This window comes from Apaloderma vittatum, unplaced genomic scaffold (genome assembly GCF_000703405.1).
Source record: "Apaloderma vittatum isolate BGI_N311 unplaced genomic scaffold, ASM70340v1 scaffold19423, whole genome shotgun sequence".
Classification (NCBI taxonomy): Eukaryota; Metazoa; Chordata; class Aves; order Trogoniformes; family Trogonidae; genus Apaloderma; species Apaloderma vittatum.
Window position 1 is genome coordinate 50,859 of NW_009707717.1, and position 21,283 is coordinate 72,141.

The 21,283-nt window shown below is 44.0% G+C and overlaps 1 protein-coding gene across 1 annotated transcript in view; it reads right to left on the reverse strand.

Moving 5' to 3' along the window:
* The window catches only part of SATB2 (SATB homeobox 2), a 98,398-nt gene that overhangs the window by 50,490 nt on the left and 26,625 nt on the right, over positions 1-21,283 (reverse strand). The window contains exons 2-4 of the mRNA XM_009866319.1: positions 17,392-17,518; positions 15,171-15,294; positions 10,282-10,384 (exon numbers count right to left, since the gene is read on the reverse strand). Of these exons, the coding sequence (XP_009864621.1) occupies positions 10,282-10,384; positions 15,171-15,294; positions 17,392-17,518 (354 nt within the window). The remainder of the gene's footprint in view (positions 1-10,281; positions 10,385-15,170; positions 15,295-17,391; positions 17,519-21,283) is intronic.

Consider the following 21,283-nt stretch of genomic DNA (forward strand, 5'->3'; position numbering starts at 1 on the left):
CTACTAGAAGTTTCAGAGGAGCTGAAATAAGTTCCAAACTATTTTGCAGTTTGAGAAACACACAGAGAATAAGTCACTGAAACCAACAAATTACTACTTGTTAGAACACAAAAACAGTAACCAAGTGTTTTTGAAAACTTGGTGAGAAATAAATATAAATAACATTCACTTTCTGGGCTGAACTACATTTGCCAAGTTTCCACCCACTCCTGACTTTAGTGCCAAGCTATAAACCCCTATAAAAATAAAGTTTAAGATGAAAAGGCTGCCAGGCTGTTAATCTCTGCAGTGCTACTTGGAATTACAATTACACAGAGACATCACCTGACTTGCTTCCATAGGTGTATTTTTCCCTTATTATCAGCTTCCTTTTTTGATCACATTAGATTATACAGCCATGCACATACTCCCAATAAACAAACCAGATTCTAGTCACTTCGACCACTTCAATAATAAAAGGTTACCATTAACAGTTACGTTGGACGGAAAAAATGTGCATTACTCAACTCCTCGAGACTCTCTCCTTCTCTAACACATCGCCCCTATCGGATTCCCTGCTGTGCCTTGGTAACCATGGACTGACGAGGCCCTGCAGGGCTCACGGGACTGAGCCTGACACAGCCCCAAGCTGGAGCCTGGCACTGCTTGCCAGCAGTGCTCTAGGAAGGGAGGAACACAGAAGCCACAACGCTGCTGTGACACCAATGATGTGCCCTGGATCACTCTGGAACAGGGGTTTTCCATTTGCATCCCCCAGGTTCCTATCCCGTTATCCTTTCCCTTATCCTCCACTCACACTAGGGGCACACTGACAGCTCCTGTAGCCCTGCAGGCTGGTATTTGAATATACTGGAATACAAAGCAGCGAAGACAGAGCAGCAGGACCTTGCACTGGGATGGAAGGGGCTCTGTGGACGTGTGCAGTCTACATTCAGGTACTGCTGACAGACTTCCCTCCTCTGCTCTCTCCCGTGCTAGTTAAACAAAGCTGGCCCAGGAGGCTGTTACCCACCTCCACCCGTGGAGTGGTCTCAGCAAAGGACATGGAAACGCTTCCCTGTCCTCCCCGCATCACCCCATCTGGATGTACACAATTCTGCAGCTCTTTGCTTGAAGAGTTCTTTTAAACCAAGGAGTAGGCAGACACATGGGGGCTGGACAATATGTACCTTGCTAAGCTCAGCACGCAGCTCTCCAGGACTGAGTTTGCCCCATATTTTCCTGTACCCCGCTACAACATGTTATTACCTCTACGAGACAGTCAGAAACCAACATAATCCCCAGAATGGGAGCAGCAAATTGCCATATTTCAATGTTCCTTTCTCTCCTTATAATGATTACCACGTGTGACAACGTATTACAACTCCATACTGTGTTAGAAACTTCCTGGATACAGCACAAGAGGAACCCAGCGCACCCTTCCCCTGTGCGATGCTCTTACCCTCTACCCAAATCCTCCTTGGGCAGTCAAGCAGCTGACACAGTCCGCAGCACAATAGCTCGGGGTGGTCCGCATGCAACTTTCCATTTGAAATAAAACCAGCTCGAACGATTTAAAATACGATTTATTTCTCCACCTTCCCTTCCCCTCACCCTTTATTTTCACTGAGCTGTTAATAGGAACATTCTGACAAACAGCCTGTGGGGCATTTTGGGCGTATGAGCGGCACGGAATCGACTGACAGCACTGGAAACCAAATTCCTGCGCGCAGTAACGGATGCGGCAGGGTGAGCTAGAGCGTAACACGTCTCCCAGCACTGCGGTGCCGTGGGGACACAGAGGACCCGCCAGCACCCATGACCCAGTGAGTCCTCAACTTTTCAGTCCTACAGGAGCGCGGGCACTTTGCCCCAGAGTAGGAAGAGGCTGGTAAAGAAATGTTTTGTAATAAGTTACCAGCCGGCAAAATTGCCATGCTTCAATTGTGACGGGATGTCACCACCTAGGGCTGTTCTCCAGTGCCCCAGAGCTTGCTGCTTTGTTTTATTTCTTATTTAAAACCTGGTGATCATAAAAAGCCATTACTAGCGTTGGTCACGGCCAAGCAGGGAGAGCTCTGTGAACTCTGGTTCTGAACCCTGCGCTGAGCTCGAGACAGAAAGGTTCCCACAATCTCTCCTGGCTTAGCACCACGCTACTCACTGGAGCGAGACCTGAACTTTGGAGCCGTGCTCAGGGGATGAAGCGCTCACCGGCACAGAGCCACTCTCCGCCTCGGGGACAGCGATGCGACACTGCGAGGTGCCCTTTTGCTTACACTACGTGGTTATGAACTGCTGCTTTGTACGTAACAGAACCACCCCGGAGCACAGGAGGTGCTTTTAAAGTGGTAGTTCTGTATCTTTTCATCTATAATTAGGATAATTACTTCTTTCTTTTAATCACAGCCCACTTAACCACTTCAGTGCAACGGGCTGGTCCGAGAAGTCTCATTTTCCTTTGACATCTAATCTTCATATTTACCCAAAGTCATTCACTGACTTACGCACCTTCTGACCTCCTCCCAGGCCATCCGTTCCTGCCGACAGGACTGGAGAAAAAGCAGGTGGACTGGAGAGGCAGATTTGATAACAAGTTGTAATTTTCAAAACCTTTCCCTTCCTCTGCTCCTGCAGGATAGCAAATAACTCAAAATCTAAAGCTACAGAGCATCTACAGAAGCGGTTTGGCCGCTGGCTGCGGGTAGCAAAGGCCTTTATCCAAGCCTAATGGAAAACAGACAGGAAAGGCCATTGTCTGTTCTTCCTTGTGTTGCAAATCGTTCAGTTCCCACCAAAGTACTGTTTCTGCATTCAGAAGAACCATAATTAAAAGCGAGCCTTTGATCAGTGTCAGCTTCAGGTGAACCGAGCGAAGCGTACCACTGCTGCCAGCGCTCACAGTGCAGCCGACCTTCTCCCTCCCTTGTCCTGCGGGCTAGATCCAAGCCGCCCCTCGGGAGGCAGAGATGCTAACATGTCTCCTGCCCGTTCTGCACACATAGCAAGCCATGCTCTTCCCACGTGCTGTCCCGGGGCCGCACTGCTTCCAAAGACAGTTGTCAGAAGAGAATAATTTCACCCATGAGCTTATTTTTTGATTATTTTTGGGTTACTGCACAGGTTCAAGAGGGCACATAGCTGTATGAACTCAGTTCTTCACAATCACGCTAACACCATTTGCAGACATGACATGCTAGATGCATCTGGCAGAGAAAAGCACTAAAGTTGCAGGGCTTTAGTGACCACCTGGACCAACTCGTGAATACTGGTCAGGTGAAATGGAGAAGTAGGGCAGGAATTACCAAGAACTGTCTGATGGAAACAAAGAGTACAGGGTTTAGATGGGCTGATATTCTCATCTAATAGAAAAATACCTCCCTGCCTGTCAAACTACCGTCTGTCCTGCTATTTAGGCACCAACCCCTCATGGGCACCTGAAGAGGGACGTGCAAACCTCCTGAAAACCGAGTCAGTGGTGCAGTCCCTCCAGGGGATATGTACGTATCTCTTCCTGACTCATCAGAGATGGTGAAAGGAATGAGACAGGACACAAACATCATTAAAGCAGACATAGAAACTCTTCAGATACTTCATGTGAACAGAATTAATTTCTGCTTTCAGTTAGTGTTCTGTGAAATCCAGGCACCGACCAACAGCCACGCTGCAGCTTTCACACCAGCAAAGTTGATGTTTGTACCTAAACTTCAGATCTTCCTACTGTTGCAATCTAATCCCTGCTAATGCTTACTTTTAAAAATTCCTTTCCTTTTGAGCTAATATGTTGCTGTTTGGCAACACACTTTTTTTTTTTCCTTAAATATGAAGGGAAATACATTTTGAGATTCTGCAAATTTAAAAAGGAAAAAAAAAAAAAGTGTTTGCTTTTTAGAAAATGAAGGCAACTAAACCTTACTAAGAATTCAAAAGTGGCTGGGCAGAAGCCTTAACCTCAGGACACAACTGCTCCTCACTGACAAAAGCACTATACTTGGAACAGGAGACATTTTTTAACCACCAAGTTGAGTGATGTAATTTGAGCAGGTTTAGTCAGCATCTCTTAACTGAGAAAAATACTACGTCCCTGCACGGCAGGACCAAGACACGGGACAAGTGGCTAGGCCCCTTCTCTACAGAAAGGTTTCCAATTTTTCCTGTCGTGACCTCTGTTCCCTACAGCAGCAGGAGCTGCAGCTCCAGCCACTGGCACAAGCAGGAGACAGTATTTGTCTCACTGCACACCTTCTTCTCCACCACACATGCTATGGAGAGGGAGCGCCCCTGCTCCCAAACAGCCAGACGACACGAAAGACATTCTGCAAAGCTGAAATTCATGTACACATTTACCTTAGATAAAAGTTAAGCTTAAGTGAAAAACGAACAACAACAAAAAACAACCCAAACCACAAACCATCCCAAAGGGTCTGTTTTAATTCTCTTTACAGAGAGGAACAGCCGAGAAGGCTGAAATTCCTCAAGCTCCCAGAAAGCACAGCAGAAATTACTTCTTTGTTAACACTCACAGACATCCCCCAAACCGGCACCTGACATCAGGGATAAGTTGATGCACAAACACTAACATGGGGGTGGAAAACAGCAGTTAAGGGGTCTGTAACTCGTGCTGGACCTTGACGACTTTAAATGTGGAGAGAGATGGCACTTCGTCCCACAGGAACAGCACAACAGTCCACAGCCCACAAGGACGTCTCTGCGTCAGAGGCAACCTGCAGGTCACACATGTCATCTAGAGGCTGAAAAGCCTGCCTGCAAATCATGTCATTTTCTTTCCTTTTTCCTTAAGAAAGTGAAGGAGGTCCTATTTTTAGTGAAATAAATACACAGTCACAGGTGTAAAAGCAGGCAAAGGAAAAATTACAGTAGTGTCAAGAGCCACAGAGCTGACCTGAAGGACCCTAACTGGTTTAGTGCCAGAGCTGCAACTAGCATCCCAAACAAGACTTGAAATTTTCTCTTCTTAAAAAAAAAACCTTGATGTTGTTGCCTCAATCTGTTAAAAAGGCAAAAGGTCCATTTCTATATATGCACATGTATACATACATATATATAAACTCTCCTATTTACATGGAAATATATATACACATATGCATACATCAATAGACAGGGTATTTTTAAAAGTCAAAAACACTGCTTGGGCAAGATCTGGTGTGCCTTTTCCTGAACATCTGCTTCAGAGGGACAATTAAAAACTCTTCCCCAAAGCCCATGACAACAAGTTTCCCCAGTCACACACTGGCATTATCACGGTGCTGCAATCCTAGGGGCCTTCAGCCTGGAAATAAGAAAGGTGGGAGCCCATCTAAATCCTCTTTCTAACCTCTCTCAACCTACAACAGCCTCTAGAACACACTGTAAGAAAAACAGATTGCTCTGTCTATCCATTATGGGGAGTAAGCAAACATACTTTCAAGACTAAAACAGCACGCAAACAACAAATCAGTCCTATTGGAAAAATCAGAAAGCAGCCAAAGCAGATTCTCAATTTAAGGAAGCCATGAAAGCCTTTTCTTACATTCCTGATCTGTTGAAATAGAAATAACTGATCCCTCCTCCTTTAAACTGAAAAGCCTCATCATTCCACAAAAACTTTGAGACAGCCACAGTCTCAAAACTCACATCCACAGCAAGCTCTATTTTGACAGCCACTGACGGCAGGAGCAAAGATGAAATGTTCTTAATACACAGACAAAGAAAATATGTCTTTTTATTTTTAAGTTCATCAAGTATTTATTTCTCCCCTCTGCTTCCCTAACTTCCTCCCACCCAGCTAAGTTGTGTCATCAGGCAGAAAGAAAAAATTCACACCAGTTAGGAGTTTCAGTTGTGAAAGAATTTTGATACAGCGATAGCCCTCCTGATAAAAATAGAAAGCATGACACTTGGAAGTGAAATATCTATTGAGAAATAGAGCTAAAAAATATTCAAAATGCTACGAGCCCAAAACACTGAGCATTGAGTAGGTAATTGGTACAAGATTTTTTATCCCTTGACAATGATCTGGGTCTAATGACAAAGTTCTTAAATACTTCTCTCCACACACATACAGCTATACAGAGAGTTACTTACTTGTGTATATATATGCATCTAGTTACTTAAAAAGTCTTCTTTTTTTTTGCCTATTTGTTAATCAGACTAAGAACCAATGCAAGTCTTTTAAACAATTATGCAAATCCTGAATTTCAACAAGGTTCAAGACATTCTCCTGGCTTCTCCAAGCTCAGCTCTAGAGAGACCAGGCGGGCACTTCTCGGTTGGAGAGACGCGTCCCCGAGGACGGGGCAGGACAAGGTTTGAGAACCGCTGCACTAAGCCAGTGCTGCACGGCTGTCACCAACTAACAGGGCACCTTCATTGACAAGGGAGAACTCTGGCTCTTCAGTCACGTATGCACAACTGCACACTAGAATCACCGAATCATTCAGGCTGGAAAAGACCCTTGGGATCATCGAGTCCAACCATTAACCCCTCTCTACACAGCTCAGCCCTAAACTACCTCCCCCAACACCACTTGTAAATGTCCTTTAAACACCTCCAGGGTTGGGGACTCCGGCACCTCCCTGGGCAGCCTGTTCCAACGTCTGACCACTCTCTGTGAAAACGCCCCGCATCCCTTGAAAAGATGAAAAATAAAAAGTAAACCAAGAGAGTTAAAAAAAAAGGCTCCGCACTGTAATAATAAATTCATTCACAGTGCTTGTTCTGAGCAAAATTACAATACAAACTACATAGCTTAATTACCACCCCAAATAATTACAGACATCCGTGATGGGAAGAGAATGTTCACAGAGGAACTGCAAGCTTTTTGTTCCCCAACTACTGAGTTTTCCATGAGAAATGTGTCACCGTAAGCTCTCCTTCAAAGACACACGTGTGTCCCAAGGAGCCTGGGAAGAGCTGACACCCCCGCACGTGTCCCCAGTGGTGGGCTCAGACCAAGAGGAGACAAAACCGCCTCCAGCCTCACCGACCCGCGCGGCCGAGCAAACCGACAGTGTCTTAAACCCTTCAAGGGGCTGGCACGGGGCACGAGCTCCAGCGCAAGCAGAGCTGTATTCTAGCATCGTCTTGACACGAGACACAATTACCATGCTGAGCTGAACTAACTGAAAGCTTTTTTTAAAATTACAAGCATAAATAGTTCAGCTGTCTTTTCGGTGAGTTCAACAGAATGCACACTGAGAATGTTTACTTGAGATTTGATACAATTCCATTTGTGTACAGCTTTTACATCTGTTGCTAATGATATCAAATTATTGATTGTTCACTGTCTTATACTTATTTAAACGTTAACTATATACTCAGCAACCTGATGCTTTTCCTCTTTGTTTTCAGAGAGGTTTTTACTTTTGCCCGGCTTCAGTTGTAATTACTTTGATCTTCCAGAGTGTATAATTATTTTACTATTTATATATTTCTATGAAAAAGGAAAAAAGTTTGACCTAGGAGATCTATATGTGGCAATTTGTAACAGAATCACATAGCTTATGTTTAGGAAATCATGGTTTTGATTAAGAAGCAACCATTTAGTTCCCACTGTTTTATTAAAACAGACATTAGCAGATAATAGGAAACACATTTAAGACTGTAGGCTGCATTTAGTTTGCAACATCAATAAAGCTATTCTGAAGCCCCTTCCTATTTTGTGTTTACCACAGCTCATGTGAATTGCTTTTTGCTTTTACTTTCTAATAACCAGCTCTAGAGTTACATAGGGATATGAGTGCTGGTCCCACAGACTCTAAATCGCAGTTTCACCTAACCTATCCCGATCACACCCTGAAAAATGAATTGCTCCATCATCCATCCACCTTCACGGAAAAACCAAGTCTTTTTTTATATTATTATTAAAGCAGTATGTGATGACTGAAGTGTGTAACTCAAGTCCCTGATTTTGCATACTAACAGAGCTGTCCTGTGCAAATATCCAGCTACGGAAAAGAAAGGAAACGTCACAAAAACAGAGATGATGAGAAACCGAAACCACCCAAAGAAGTGCAGAAGTCTCCCTGTTTCCAGGGGGTTTAGATTACTGCCCTGAAGTTGCATGGCTGATTATTCTCCACACACCATGTACCTGCCACAGACTCTTTGTTTTCTCTCCCACTCACACGGTTGATGAATCAACACTACTTGAACCACGTTGTAGCAGCTTGTGTTTACTTCACACATACCTTAACCTTCCCTTTTCTCCTCCTCCTAACACACACACACACACACACACACACACACAAACAGCACGACTGGCTGCGTCTCTGCGAATAGCGCAGATACAGAGTTATCTGGCAAACTCTTCAGGTTTGGATCCTTGACCTCTTGATTGAGGTCTCATTCTGCTTTTACTGCACTTAACAATTTAGCTGTGCACTTACTAAGTAAAGAAAGTAAGAGCTTAAAGAATTGAATGCTCTAAGAATGGAAGAAAGTGAAAGACAGCGGTGTGCTAGAAACACTCAAAACCTGCAGTGGCATCTCTACGGTGAAGAACACTACAGTTAAGGGCTTCCCATGCCTCTGCAATGGGCACCCTTGCCCAGTTTGGAAGAAAAAAAGAAAAAAAGCCCGACCACTCTCCCAGAACAGCAAGTAAAAGTGAATGGTGATGACCTTGAAGCTATTTCATTCCCTTGACTGTTTTTTAACCAAGATAATACGTTAGAGCTCTTTGAATAGAATTCTTTTATTAAGAGAAAATTTAGAGAAAAGAAACACTTTTGCATCACACAATGGCAATTTAGAGAGAGAAGAAACTATCCAGTTTAATTGGCACAAGGGTAACCAGTGTACTAAAAATGTCCAACCAACATTCGTACTTCAAGTTTAAATCATTTCAGTGAGTGAAAAGCAACCCCTCCACTTCCTCACCTGCACTGCTACCCCGCTTCAGCCTGAACAACCTTCCTCTAGACACAAGTAAGTTTACCGTAAAACATTATTTTTTTTCCCTCCCTAGTAAAGAGTGAAACACTGTAGAGCCCAGGTGCGCACCAGCCAGACACATCGAGGAAAACCAAGATGTCTCAGAAATTGTTCTGGTATTTTACACAGTATTGTTTCATGTGTCCCAAACTCAAGCAGTAGACTCTTCATGGCATTATTATGCAGATTTCTAGTCTGTCCTATGGAAACTAACCAAAGCAACCTTTCATAGCTCATGTATGGCAGCTTTTTAAGAGGAAAAGATGGCAGACTCTTTCTGAAAGACGCTAATCCTCATGCGGCTCAAAACACAAAGGCTTCTCAAGGACAGGACATCACCCTATTTCTGCACGATGCTTGTGAATCCTGTTTTGATTTTCTTGGCCACTGAAACGATCACAGACAGAAACAACAAAAAAATAGCCTATGTCTCCTTTCAGGCAATGAATCTTCCCTTCAGTGGTGTAACGAGAGAAAAACTACGAAAAAGCCTATTGCAGGGTAAAGGTAATATCCAAGGCTGATGGACATTTGGGGAAAGAGGAGCCAGTTGCTACTGAGGAAAAGTCTACGGCTATCCCCAAACTCCTGCTCAAAGCACATGCGTGTTTTAAAATAAAAAACTCCTACCAAAACAAATGGTCCAGTACACAGACAAGTCCCTTCCCAAAGGAAAGGATGAATAAAAGAACAAATTACACACGATAGATGCTTGCCACATTGCTTTGTAAAATACTGGAAGGTGACTGGACATTCCAGTAACGAGAGTGGGACGAACTTACCTAGAATAATTTTATCACCTCAGGCATTCACTGTTAACCAACCAACACAATTTCATTACAGAAAAAAACACAAACAAACAGCTGTTTTCATCTTGACCACAGTGGGCGCAGTATTTGGTTATTTGGCACCATCTCCTACCAGTCAGGTATTAAATCCTCTACTGGTATCCAGATCCGCAGGGCAAAACACGGCAGAAATGCTCTGCGCACTTTGCAGTGTTGAAAACACAAGAGCAAGGGCACGTGTACCTTTGACAGTTTCTCAGCTTTCACAAATAAAATGCAGCTAAGGTAATTTAGACAGCAATTTAACTTTTAAATTCTGAGATGCTACAACTTTTTTTTTCCCAAACGTTTTAGATTAATTCAAAACATAGCTGATCTTTCAGCACAGCTAAACGGGATACTTTAAGTATGTTTTAAGAAGCCTATGTTGTCTGTGAAGTATCAGATTTAATGTGACCCCTTTGTAGACAAATTCTCTATTATTATTACAGCTGATTATCACTTTTACTTACAGCAAATAATCTCAAACTACCAGCAGAAGTTCAAGAACTTGGAAAGTCACCAAAAAAATTTGATTTACCTTTAATCTTCTTGTACTTTTTGTACCATCTCCCAAACTCCTGGCACTTGGTTGCTGACACATTGGCATAGTATGTGCTATTTACAATGGATGAAATCATACTCTGGAAGTACAGAAAGACAGACAAGAAGTGTTTTAAAATACCTTGCACAATCAGAAATCTTTTCCAGGGAAGGCAAATGACATGCAAGTGCACAATGATCACCCACTTGTGACTTCAAAACCAAAAGGAATACAACAGTTTGTTTTCATTCTCCACTCTATACTCCCAGCCATAATTAAAATTAGAAAATAGCAATTATTGTTTTACACAACAATGCGAAGAAGATGTAGTATGAACCTAGACTAGACGTGCGGCTCAGGCTGGGGGGCAGTTCTACTTCACTCTGTAGCCACGATGTTACAGAACCTACGCTGCGGCCACAGCACAGAGGTGCTGCCACGCTGGGGAGCACGAGCCCGCTGCCCCCCGTGAGAGTACGCACAGCTTAGGAATCAGATCCTAAAGGTAAGATTAGATGCTCCAGCATGCATAACCCAAATAATGCTTTTCAGATGTCTCTGTTCTGCTTCCAAATGTAGCAAGACCACACAGCCAAGAACTGGAGAACATCCGTGCTACTCGCTGCACAAACAACAGTTAGGCAAATAAGTTAAATTAACGTAATTTATAGAAACGTGTGATTAGCCCTTGCGTGAAAAATCACCCAAAAGAGAAATTAACAGCATCATTCAGAGTGAAGGGAACTACACATACTACAATATAGAACTGCCAGAAACCACAAAAAAGCTCAACAAAACTGGAATATCACTTGCCTAACCACAACCCCTCTCTGCTCTTTGTGAATTCTCCCTAAGCCAACCTCAGCACAAGCCAGCTGAAGCAGAGAGGTGCAGAGTGGCTTTTGCAGCGCCCGATACCCATAAAAATGAATCTTTATACCTGGGACGCACTTGTCCCTAGGGTGGGAAAGAGGCTGCTTACTGGTGATTCTTCCTTTTTTTAGTTTTTCCCCTCCCTTCACCCATTCTACAGAGGAGGCACCTTTTTAACAACACGTTACCTCACTCTGAAGTCTTTCCAGGGTCAAATCATTCCCAGCACGGAAATGCAACCGAACGCCGCTCACACATGGGAGCCAACGCACCTTCTCCAAAATCCACGTTTCCCTTATGCCCTCCTTGCTCGCTCACGTCAAGGCCCAGAAAAAGCCCTGGCAGACGGCAGGACCTCTCTGCACAGCGAAGAGGGGGCGAGGGCGGCCTCGCAGCTCGAACAAGCCATTTCCAGCAGGTTCAAGCTCTGGCCCACTCGCTCCTGCAGAGCGGGATATCTTGGCCATCTCTGGGAAGCTCAAGGCTTACATGCTGGCTTACGCAATTCCAACAATGCTCTAAAACCAAACATACTCCCTCCCTCTTCCAGATTTATCCAGCCTTCCGCCCGACTCGCTGCAGTACCACCACACTCCAGCTGCTACTGAGTTTGGGGGACTTAAACAACGTGAGCAAAACTGAGAGACTTAAGGTAACGGCAATGCAGAGTAGTTTCGGTCTTCACCAGGTAATTTCACTTGGAGTAAAAAGGCTCTTCTGCCTTTTCACTTGAACATTTCTACTCGGAGGCTGCTACGCTGTGCTGCAGAGGAGTCTGAAGGCTATGAAATAAAAGCCTTTTGAAGTAGCAGCTTCAATTTCTAAAACTGGGATTCAATTTTCTAATTAAAATCAATATTTTGAGACATAAACCTAGCATTGTGGCAGTCAGCAGCAATTCCCTCCCCATAAATCCTCCCTGGCTCTAAGTGATTTTAACAAGCAATAGTATTCTGAAAGCCTGGCATGGAGACAGCCTCTGCTAAGGAAAGATTCTGAGCAAAGTTCAGCTAACTCGAGGTTTTTCAGCATCATTTCAGCTAAATTTGCAGTCACTAAGGAAGGGTAGAGAAACTGTTTAGCTCCATCTATGTAACAATTGGGCTTTTCGCTTTTTTTTTTCCCCCCTCCATCAAATCCTCTAGCTCTACAGAAACAGACATTAATGAAAATGTAAGGCTATTAAATATCACAGACTATATTAACCCATCAACCTTTATTTGAGAAAGCAAAGCTTAAACCAAATAGTAAAATCAAACAGTAAATCAACCACTGGTGAAAAATCCCAAGACAAATTCTCTTCAACTGACAGCACAGCAGGGTAAAGAACCATAACAACTTCTAAACTACATATCCTCACTATTACATGTGAACAAACCCTAGGGGTATTTCTGCTCGGAATTCTGCTAAGTCTGCGGAAAGGAAATATCCCTTCAGAAGAAAGTGGCAAAAAACCCCAGTGACTAATTGTAAATTTCTAAATAATGCAAATTATTCTTGGGAATATCCTTAAGGAAGGAACAGATTTTAGGATGTAGCAGATACATTTGCTATGTGCACTGCCATGACAGCCACAACGAAAACTACTTAGACCAGGAGCTAAAGAAATATCCGCACAAAGCAAATCTGGCACAGCAAGTTCAAGGAGAAAAATATGGGACGTGCTCACATCCCGAGAAATCTTGCTCCGGCTAAGAGGCAAAAGGCACAGCCAGTGCTGAAATGAGTTACACACTACACAGGAAGGACAGAGGTTCTCTATGCGAAGATGGAAATGCTGAAATAATTGGGTTTCTTTCTTCCACACACACACACTCCACCCACCTACCCTCCCTTGCCCTCGGCTTGGTTAACTGGGAGTTACTTGTTTGAATGGGAGCCGTATGCTACGGGTAGCTAAGCTGCAGCCACATAATACACCTAGCAGGAAAAAAAAAAACCAAACAAAAAATCAAACCCAACCAAAACCCACCCAGAACAATTCTAAATCAAAGTGAATTATTACACTTCCCATTAGTGGCAATCAGAATCCCCATCTGGGCTGCACAGAGAGCTCGAGCAGAGAGAACCAGAGACGGAGCTCCGGCAGCAGCAAGAGCTCCCGCGCTGCCCCTCTCCACGCCCGCACTCGAGGCACTGCGAGCACATTAATAAACAGCAGCATTTACTCTGCAGTTGGACTCCTCAGAGACCACTCTGCAATTTGCCGCTGTCAATAATATATTAACCACAAGGGGGTTGTAACGACATTTCACATTTGGCATGATATTTTTTTAAAACTGATTTGGGAGAAGGGATTGTATTAGAGGCATATTCAGATGACGGTAACAGACAGCTCCTACACAACCTTCTACTGTATCTTCTGCATTTTGTGATCTAAAACAAAAGACACTGAAACTTTTTGTGGCAGTAATAGGAATAATAACACTAGTAAAAGCTGCATTCTTGCAGTCCCAGTTCAAGGGCTGGCTGCTCCTCAAGGTCACTTACACCTGTGCTTACAAGTAAAAAGCAAGCTCAATTTTCTATGGAAGGATTTCCTTTTAGCCTTGCCCACTAGATGAGTACCAACTCAAGGATTTTTGCTGCTGCAGTTCTGCCATCGCTAATTTTGTAAATATATTTCAGACTGGGGCTATAGAAGGAGTAAACCAAGTGCAGCGTTGCCACCTGGTAGGCTTTGAAACTGAAGTGGGAGGAAAAAGATCCAGACAACAAATGAATTCTGCATATGAAATGATGCGTAGTTTAGTTATCCTGGATATTGAAGAAGACTGGGCAGAGACAACCATATGCTGCAATCATCATTAGCTGACCAGATTCCACAGATAATTCTGTTTAAAGAAATTACACTTAAACTGTGTGAAAAGAAAACTACTTTCACATTCAACGCACTTACACTCTGTGCATATCTCGAGTCACTGTTACTCCTTCAGTAAATAAGGCGAGTTACGCGGCTTTTCCTCACACCGCCTTCCCAACCCTGCTTGTTCTGCAGAGCCCACGTGGCTAAGGAAGATGAGGAACGTGATCCCCACCAATTGCAAGGACCCAGCCTCTGCTGTGCATCTCACCTCTGAGCTTTCCCTAGAGTTCTAATCATAACGCACTGAGGCAAATTTGGAAAGAATTCTCTTGGTTCATGGAGGCTTTGGACCACGAACTGCAGGGTGAGTGCACCGTGCAACGCAAGACAGGCAACCACAAGGGAAAAAATGTTGCTTACAGGCTAGGAAAGCAATGGATTTTAGCAAGGAGGGATTACTCTTGTTCTGACTTAAGATACAATCAACAGACTAACCTATAATTCCAATGAAGTTTATAGAAGGCATGTATTTTTCTCTCTTAGCAAAGTTACTTGGTCTGCATGCTGAAGTGTTTTTCTGGGGTTTTTTGAGAGGTAAGGAGGACTCAAGTCATGAAAATTTTATGAATCTCTCATTATGACAACCTTAAGTACAAACAGAGCTCATGATATCTGTAGGAACCTGTGCCTTAGACATGACATCACTGCCGTATAAAGTAGTCGTGGAGAATGAGACTGAGTTTTTGTTCTTTTTTTTAACATAATTATATATACATTTTTGTTGTTGTTGTTTCCTAGAAATTAGGGCACAACTGTTAAAACAGCACAATTTTTATCACAGTTGGAGGCTGATGAGAGCTACCTACGGGTTGGTGGGGGAGGCTGGCCTCTGCTAGTGGGAAGAAGCCACTCAAATCTTGCATTTGAAGATCATGAGTCCTATTGCAAAAGGTCCACATAAAGATCTAAATAAAGAATTTACATCTCTGAACAACCAATTCATTCATAATTTCAACCTGCCAACTCACTATGAAAATATGGTATGAAGATAATCTTTTTCATATTAATTAGAATGTCTCCTTTTTAAAGAAAACAAGACATTGACCTGGTATTTATAGAAATGTTTTGGTTTAAGTCCTTTTTTGAATAAATATTAGCTTTAGATCTTGCAAATCTGGCTTTCCCAAAGGCTGTTAAAAACACTGACCTGTGAGAGAGGGCATTCTTTGGCTAACGTGCTCTGATTCATCTCTTTGAGCAGTTCCTTTAAGGCATTGCGAACTGTGGCGTGGTTCCACTGCTCTGCTGGCAAGTCTTCCAACTTTGAACAACTGTTAAAACAGAAAGGAAAAACCAGATAGAAACATCACCTTTGCAGAAACTTACTCGTTGCGCATGAGCGCTCTAGACCTTTACGGAGCGACCGCGACCTTGAAGTCTCCTGCTTAGCCAGCCCATCAAGGTGTTTCTCCCCTCTTTGCCCTCTCCACTCAGCCCGATTGCTGGGACACACGTAGTTCAACCAGAAGAATGAGAGTCCATGTCAGGAAGAGCAGCTCATTCTACCGTGGTATTACATGTGTGCATAACCACTCCCTCTGGGGCCTGTCGGAGAGCAAAGAAACCACATAAAGAAAGTCCCAGCAATGGCTGGATAAAGCCAACCACTGCAGGCAGAGAAAGTGTTCCTGCCAGGATAGAAAAATAAACACGTGTGCCACACCGCCACTAAGAGAATCTCCAAGCAGTAAGGGCCCTCGTTGTGGGGAGGCCAGGCTCTGAAAAACAAATTTCGTTTAATACAGGTTCTTACACCGCCCTCATTGCTGAAGTATCCAAGAGCCTTTCAGAAAGACACTAAGCCATATGCCCAACATCTGTCACACGCAGTTCATTCGCACTTTCCTTCTACAAGAACTGCACATGTAGCAAAGCTTTTGTCTTCATGTGACTTGCGCCTCTTGTAATTTAACAAGCTTATGGTCTGTGTCTACATACGTGGGGACAGACCCGAGAAGCACAAAAGAAGGTTGGAAGAAGCGTGTCATTGCCATTCACGCCTGAGAGACTTAATGTACGCTCTCCCATCAGCCTCTGAGGTGGTTCTGCCTTCTGCTTACACAGCCTGGCTCTACCCTCGGAGTTGAAAGTTCAGCTGTGCTAGAGGAGTTCAAGTAGTCAAAGACCATCTTATCTCAAAGTCACAGGCTATCTTTTATTTACACGGCATCCAGGCATTCAAGCACTTCGAAGATAAAGAGTGAGACCTTGATCTGGGGTTGATACCCTCTGGTAATATGGATGTGACAGCAGGCGAGACGGACTCCTGGTAGCTCAGGTTTCTGAGGAGACAAGTTACTGCACTCCGGTTTTATAGTGGCTACAGGCTCTAGGTCGTCTTTTACACCTATGCTGTAGAGATGCGGTCTAGCTGAGGAACAGTAACATCATATAAACCCAAGGAAAAACCTGTTAGTGGGAACAGTAAGCCCCAAGCTCCATCAGAAATCTAACAGAAGGAAATGTTGCTGCTTGGGAGGTCCAAATTCCAAAGTGAAATGCTGAAGAGTATGTACCTGCCACCAAAGGGCGCACACACGCACAGACACACGCATCCCAACAGACCCTTCCTCAGTTCAAGTCGAGCTTACAGAACTGTGGGCAAATTATTCCAGGCTGGCTGGTATTTTCGCCTCATTCCTCACATATCCTGACCACAGAGCCGCAGCAGAGTGAGCAATGCAGGCTTACCAGCAGGTCTGGACTACACCATGCACTGCTGCAAATCCTTACGCAGACATTGGTAACTATTTGAGGACTCTTTTGAAGACTAATAGGGAGAAAAGGGAAGAAAACGTGGGAGATAGTGAAGGGAGGGCAAGTAAGCGTAAAAGCGTCTGCTCTGCAAAGCAGAACTAGCATTCAGGGAAGGACAGTATTTGCCAAATGAAGCTGCAGTTAACACCTCCCTTCCTCATCTCACCTTTTTCCTGCAAAGGCCACGGAAGGGAAAAGGCAAAAAGCACCCCTTCTCCCCATCTCAGCAACTGGCAGTAGAAGACCTGAATACTCTCAATGCAGCCGCTTGAAAAAGGCATGGAGTTTATTTTCTTTTCAATACAATAAGGCCTCAAGAATCCATCAAATTAGGGATTGTGGAAAGGCTCACCCTTAAAGGCTCCGTATCTTTACTCGACTGAGTTTCTGCCCCTACCTGCTACCATATTGCTACTTCAGAAAATGTACAAAATCAGTTGGAACATGTACCAAAAAGCTGCCAGGTGACCCAGCCTTCTCTTCATTTTCCTTTCTATTTCATCACAAGACCAGGAATTAATGAAGACAGGATGTGCTAATCTCTGTAGTAATGCTGTAATCCACAGCACAGCTCAGCGAATAGAGAAGGACAGATGTTCAGAAACACCCACCTTTGTAATTGGATTTTCAATGTCACAACATGATAGACATCTTGTAGCATGTCGGCTACTGTCGCATCTGGTGCATCAGTCACATAACTGAGAGGGAGGGGATTCCACCTCCCAAGCTTGATTATTCCTGAAAAGAAAAAAAAAATAATCACACTTTAGATTTTATTGGCCATTTGCTAAACCCTTTGATAAGCTTGAGAGTACATGAGATTTGAGACCTGCCTTGAGGTTTATTGCAGTCTTGCTCAAAAAGATGCGTTGCACTGACTCCTGAAGCAAACAACGGGGAAGAGTAGGAATAGATTTCAAATTCTTAGCACAGAGTTGCTGACATGTTTCTGGCTCTTAAATTACTTTAAGGAAGCACAGGAGGCTTCCTCCCTTCATGTCTTTCATCATCCCACTAAAGTCTAGTTCTCTAAGTTAGAACAAGCTTTAAATACTCTATAGCCCTGATTCTGCAGACTACAAAACGCTCCAGAAAATAAATGCATTGGTTTTGACTTGAACGGGAAAATTCCTATGTGTGGGCTTTCGGCACACAGTTACAGTTTGAGCAGAGTACGATTCCCAGTGCGGATGGATAGCACTGGAAATCCACCACGAGGGAAGAGTTCACTCCCAGCTACAAGTCACACTACGCAGACAGTTGCTTTTCTTTGTGAAAACAACAACGGCAAGCTGCTGACCGCAAATCCAAAATAGCACGTCGGGGGCAGAGGAGAATGCTGTAAGTTCTATTTCTACTTCTGTCCATTCTTTAATAGGGATCATCACCTCTTCTGGATGAGCTTGTCTCAAAGACTACAGATGTGGACGGCAAGCCATTCGGTGCAGAGCTATCATTTGTTTAGATGATTGCAGAGGGCCCACCCACACCAAAAAAACAATGACTAATACCCAGGAACGACTTCCAGGAAGCCGCCAGACAAGAAAGCCACAGTGCCACCTTGCATGAGAGCAAGTGCAGAACACGGCTGGACCGCTTATCGCAACTACTGCGTCTACTCCCTCCTCCACGTGTTTCCCATTGCCCTGCTCACAGAACTCCTCTCCGCAGCCCTATGACCACCTTTTTCTCCCATTTAAACTGCTGCCGTTTGAGGTCAGCTTCTCTACTTTTTAGTCGTCAAAAAGAGCATCTCTGGATGCCAGAAATCCATTAATGCAAGAGAAAACTACTTCCTCTGTGGTAACAGGAGCTCTGATAACCCTCCTCTGCTATCTGGAAGGATGCCACGATGCCAAGAAACCTCAGCTGTCTCTCCTCCGCGTTTTCTACTTCTGGTTCTTCACCAGCTCTGGAACTAATTGAACTGAAATAAATGACAAAGGCCCTTTATTCTGATCTCCCAAACCTGATCATAAAATAATCACCGCCTCCAAACCAAGTTTCTTGCACAGAGGCAGTAACAGAACACAATGCTTATGAGTCCACAGAATACCTGCTACGGAGTGGGGTTTTTTCCCCACACAAGTTGAAGAGGAAATAATTTCAGCACAATTTATTTTCTGTAGCACTTAAATCTCTGCATTTACCGTTGACGTATTGCTTTGCGAGGTATTCTGTCACCACCACCGAGAGAAGCTCGAAGCGACCTAGCTCATCCCCAGTGGCACAGAGTTTCACTGTAACACGCTGGTACAGATGGGCTAATATTTCCAGAGCAGATTAGAAAGCTTTTGGCAAGGGAAGATCTTGTCCAAACGAAACAAGAAGTTATTAAGTGTTGCTTGATATCCAATGCTTGGAAATGGGACATAAACAGAACAAAAACATTTAAATGATGCACTGTTTCAGTATTAAGATTTAACAATCTGCTGCTGAATATGCTGCAGTATAAATAGTGCCTGGACTCAGATCCAGTAGAGTAACACACAGAGCTCGTTCACAGCACCGTATGTCTCCAGTGCTGGCTCCTTGAGTCATCTTCCACTTGCCAAGAAAAGCTGTTTTTCTTAAGGGGATAGTTTACTTCATGTTATCTCTGGTGACAACAAGAAATGCATACAGTGCAGCATATATTAGCCATGAAATGAGCATCAAGGGTCCACCGAGTGAAATACATGCTGGGAAAACACAGCCTAGTTGCCGGCTTCCTTCACCTCCTTCTGCTATATAATAATTCAAGGGAAAATCACCTAAAAATCCAGAAATCTATACCAGCTTCACAGAACACTTGGCTTCCTATGTTTAACCACGCCAAGTTTTCGTGTAATTGAAAAAATAAGCATCATATGTGCCCCATAAGTCACATCTAAATTGGTAATATTTTACAAGAGGTTCTATTTTTCATTCAATTAAGGAAAACGCTCAGAGTGCGCGCCATCTGCAACCACTCGGGCCCAGCAACACCGGTGAGAGACAAAGGGACGGTCAGGGGTCACCGAAGTCACCGAAGGCATCCCCAAACTCCAAAAAGTTTAAAGAGAGAAACCACAGCGCAGCGGAGTGCACCATGGGAAAGGCTATGCAAACCGCTTTACAGGAAACGTCTGCTACTACTGGAAGTCAGGTAGATTTATTTAATTTTTTTTCATCCTCCTCTGCACCCGCAGAGGAAATTGCTCTGGCTGGATTTCGACACACACAGGTGTTCCCACAAGGCTGGGTGCCTCTGCCCGCTCGCGCCTGCTGCCAGGCCTTCGCTCCGCCTTACGGCATTGCTGCCGCACGCTGTTTTCTCAGCCAGTGTGATACGACTGTGCATATTTTTATTATTTTTTTTTTCACAGCACACTGAAAACCGGTCCAAATGACAGCCAGAAACCCTGGTTTCCATCCAGCTCCTCAGCACCCTTCACTAGGGGTTATTTCATGGCACTGACACTGTAGTTAAGGCAACTCCAGGGCTGCCTTTGGGAAGATGATGCCAGCTCATTGAGCAAACGTCTCCTCTGCACGCTACCAGACATTGCTGAATGACTCCTCAAGTAAAATCTGCACGGGCCAAACCTTTCTCCCTGAAAAGGTACCTTCTTGTCCAGGGCTGGGTGTTTCTAGAGCAACAGTAACCCCAAGATGAGAACAGCCTGGTAGCAAGGGGTCATTTCCACACACACGGTTTGTATTGTTCCCCTCATTGACTCCGAATGGAACAGCTCAGGCCTTTAAAGAAATCACTTTAATTAGCCTGACTGAGCTTCCACCCTACCACAACTGAGACTTGGGAGCGGGGACAGAGCAAAAGTCACTGCGTTATTAATGGATATACTACTGCTTCAGGGATATCGCTCCTTTGCCAGCTCCAGACCGTCTCAAAAATTATGTGTGGATAATGTGCCGCAGATCAGACTGCTCAGGAAATCCAAAAGCATGTCTTTCATGAGTTCACAGAATCACAGAATGTCAGGGGTTGGAAGGGACCTCAAAAAGATCACCTAGTCCAGCCCCCCTGCCCGAGCAGGATCACCTACAGTAGGTCTCACAAAACTGTTAGAGTCTGGTTCTCGTCCCTGTATCAACGATCCTTTGGGACTTTTTCCCTGTAAGAACCTTTTGAAGGGAAGGTTCAACAGATATCAAAGCTTGCCCACACTCAACAAACGGCCATACACTAGAACAGCTCTCCTCTAGACATGGCTCAATGCAGCACAGGCCATTTAGTCAATTAAAGAAAATAAAGAAACCAAATAGATTTTCTCACAAGATTTTTTTTTTTCCCAAAATATATTTCAAAAGAGGTTTCCTATCCACGCTGGCTGTTGGTTCTTGAATGGCACGTCCTTCTACAGACACGTCTTTTCTTAGGTTTAGGCTTCAGCTTCATCAAAATACAGATAAAGAAACAAGACAGAGTAACGTAGTCTAAAGCTTGCACAACTCCCTTCACCCACAAGAAAGCCAGAACACACCAGTGGCAAAATTCTGTGAGCTCAGGTACCAGGTTCA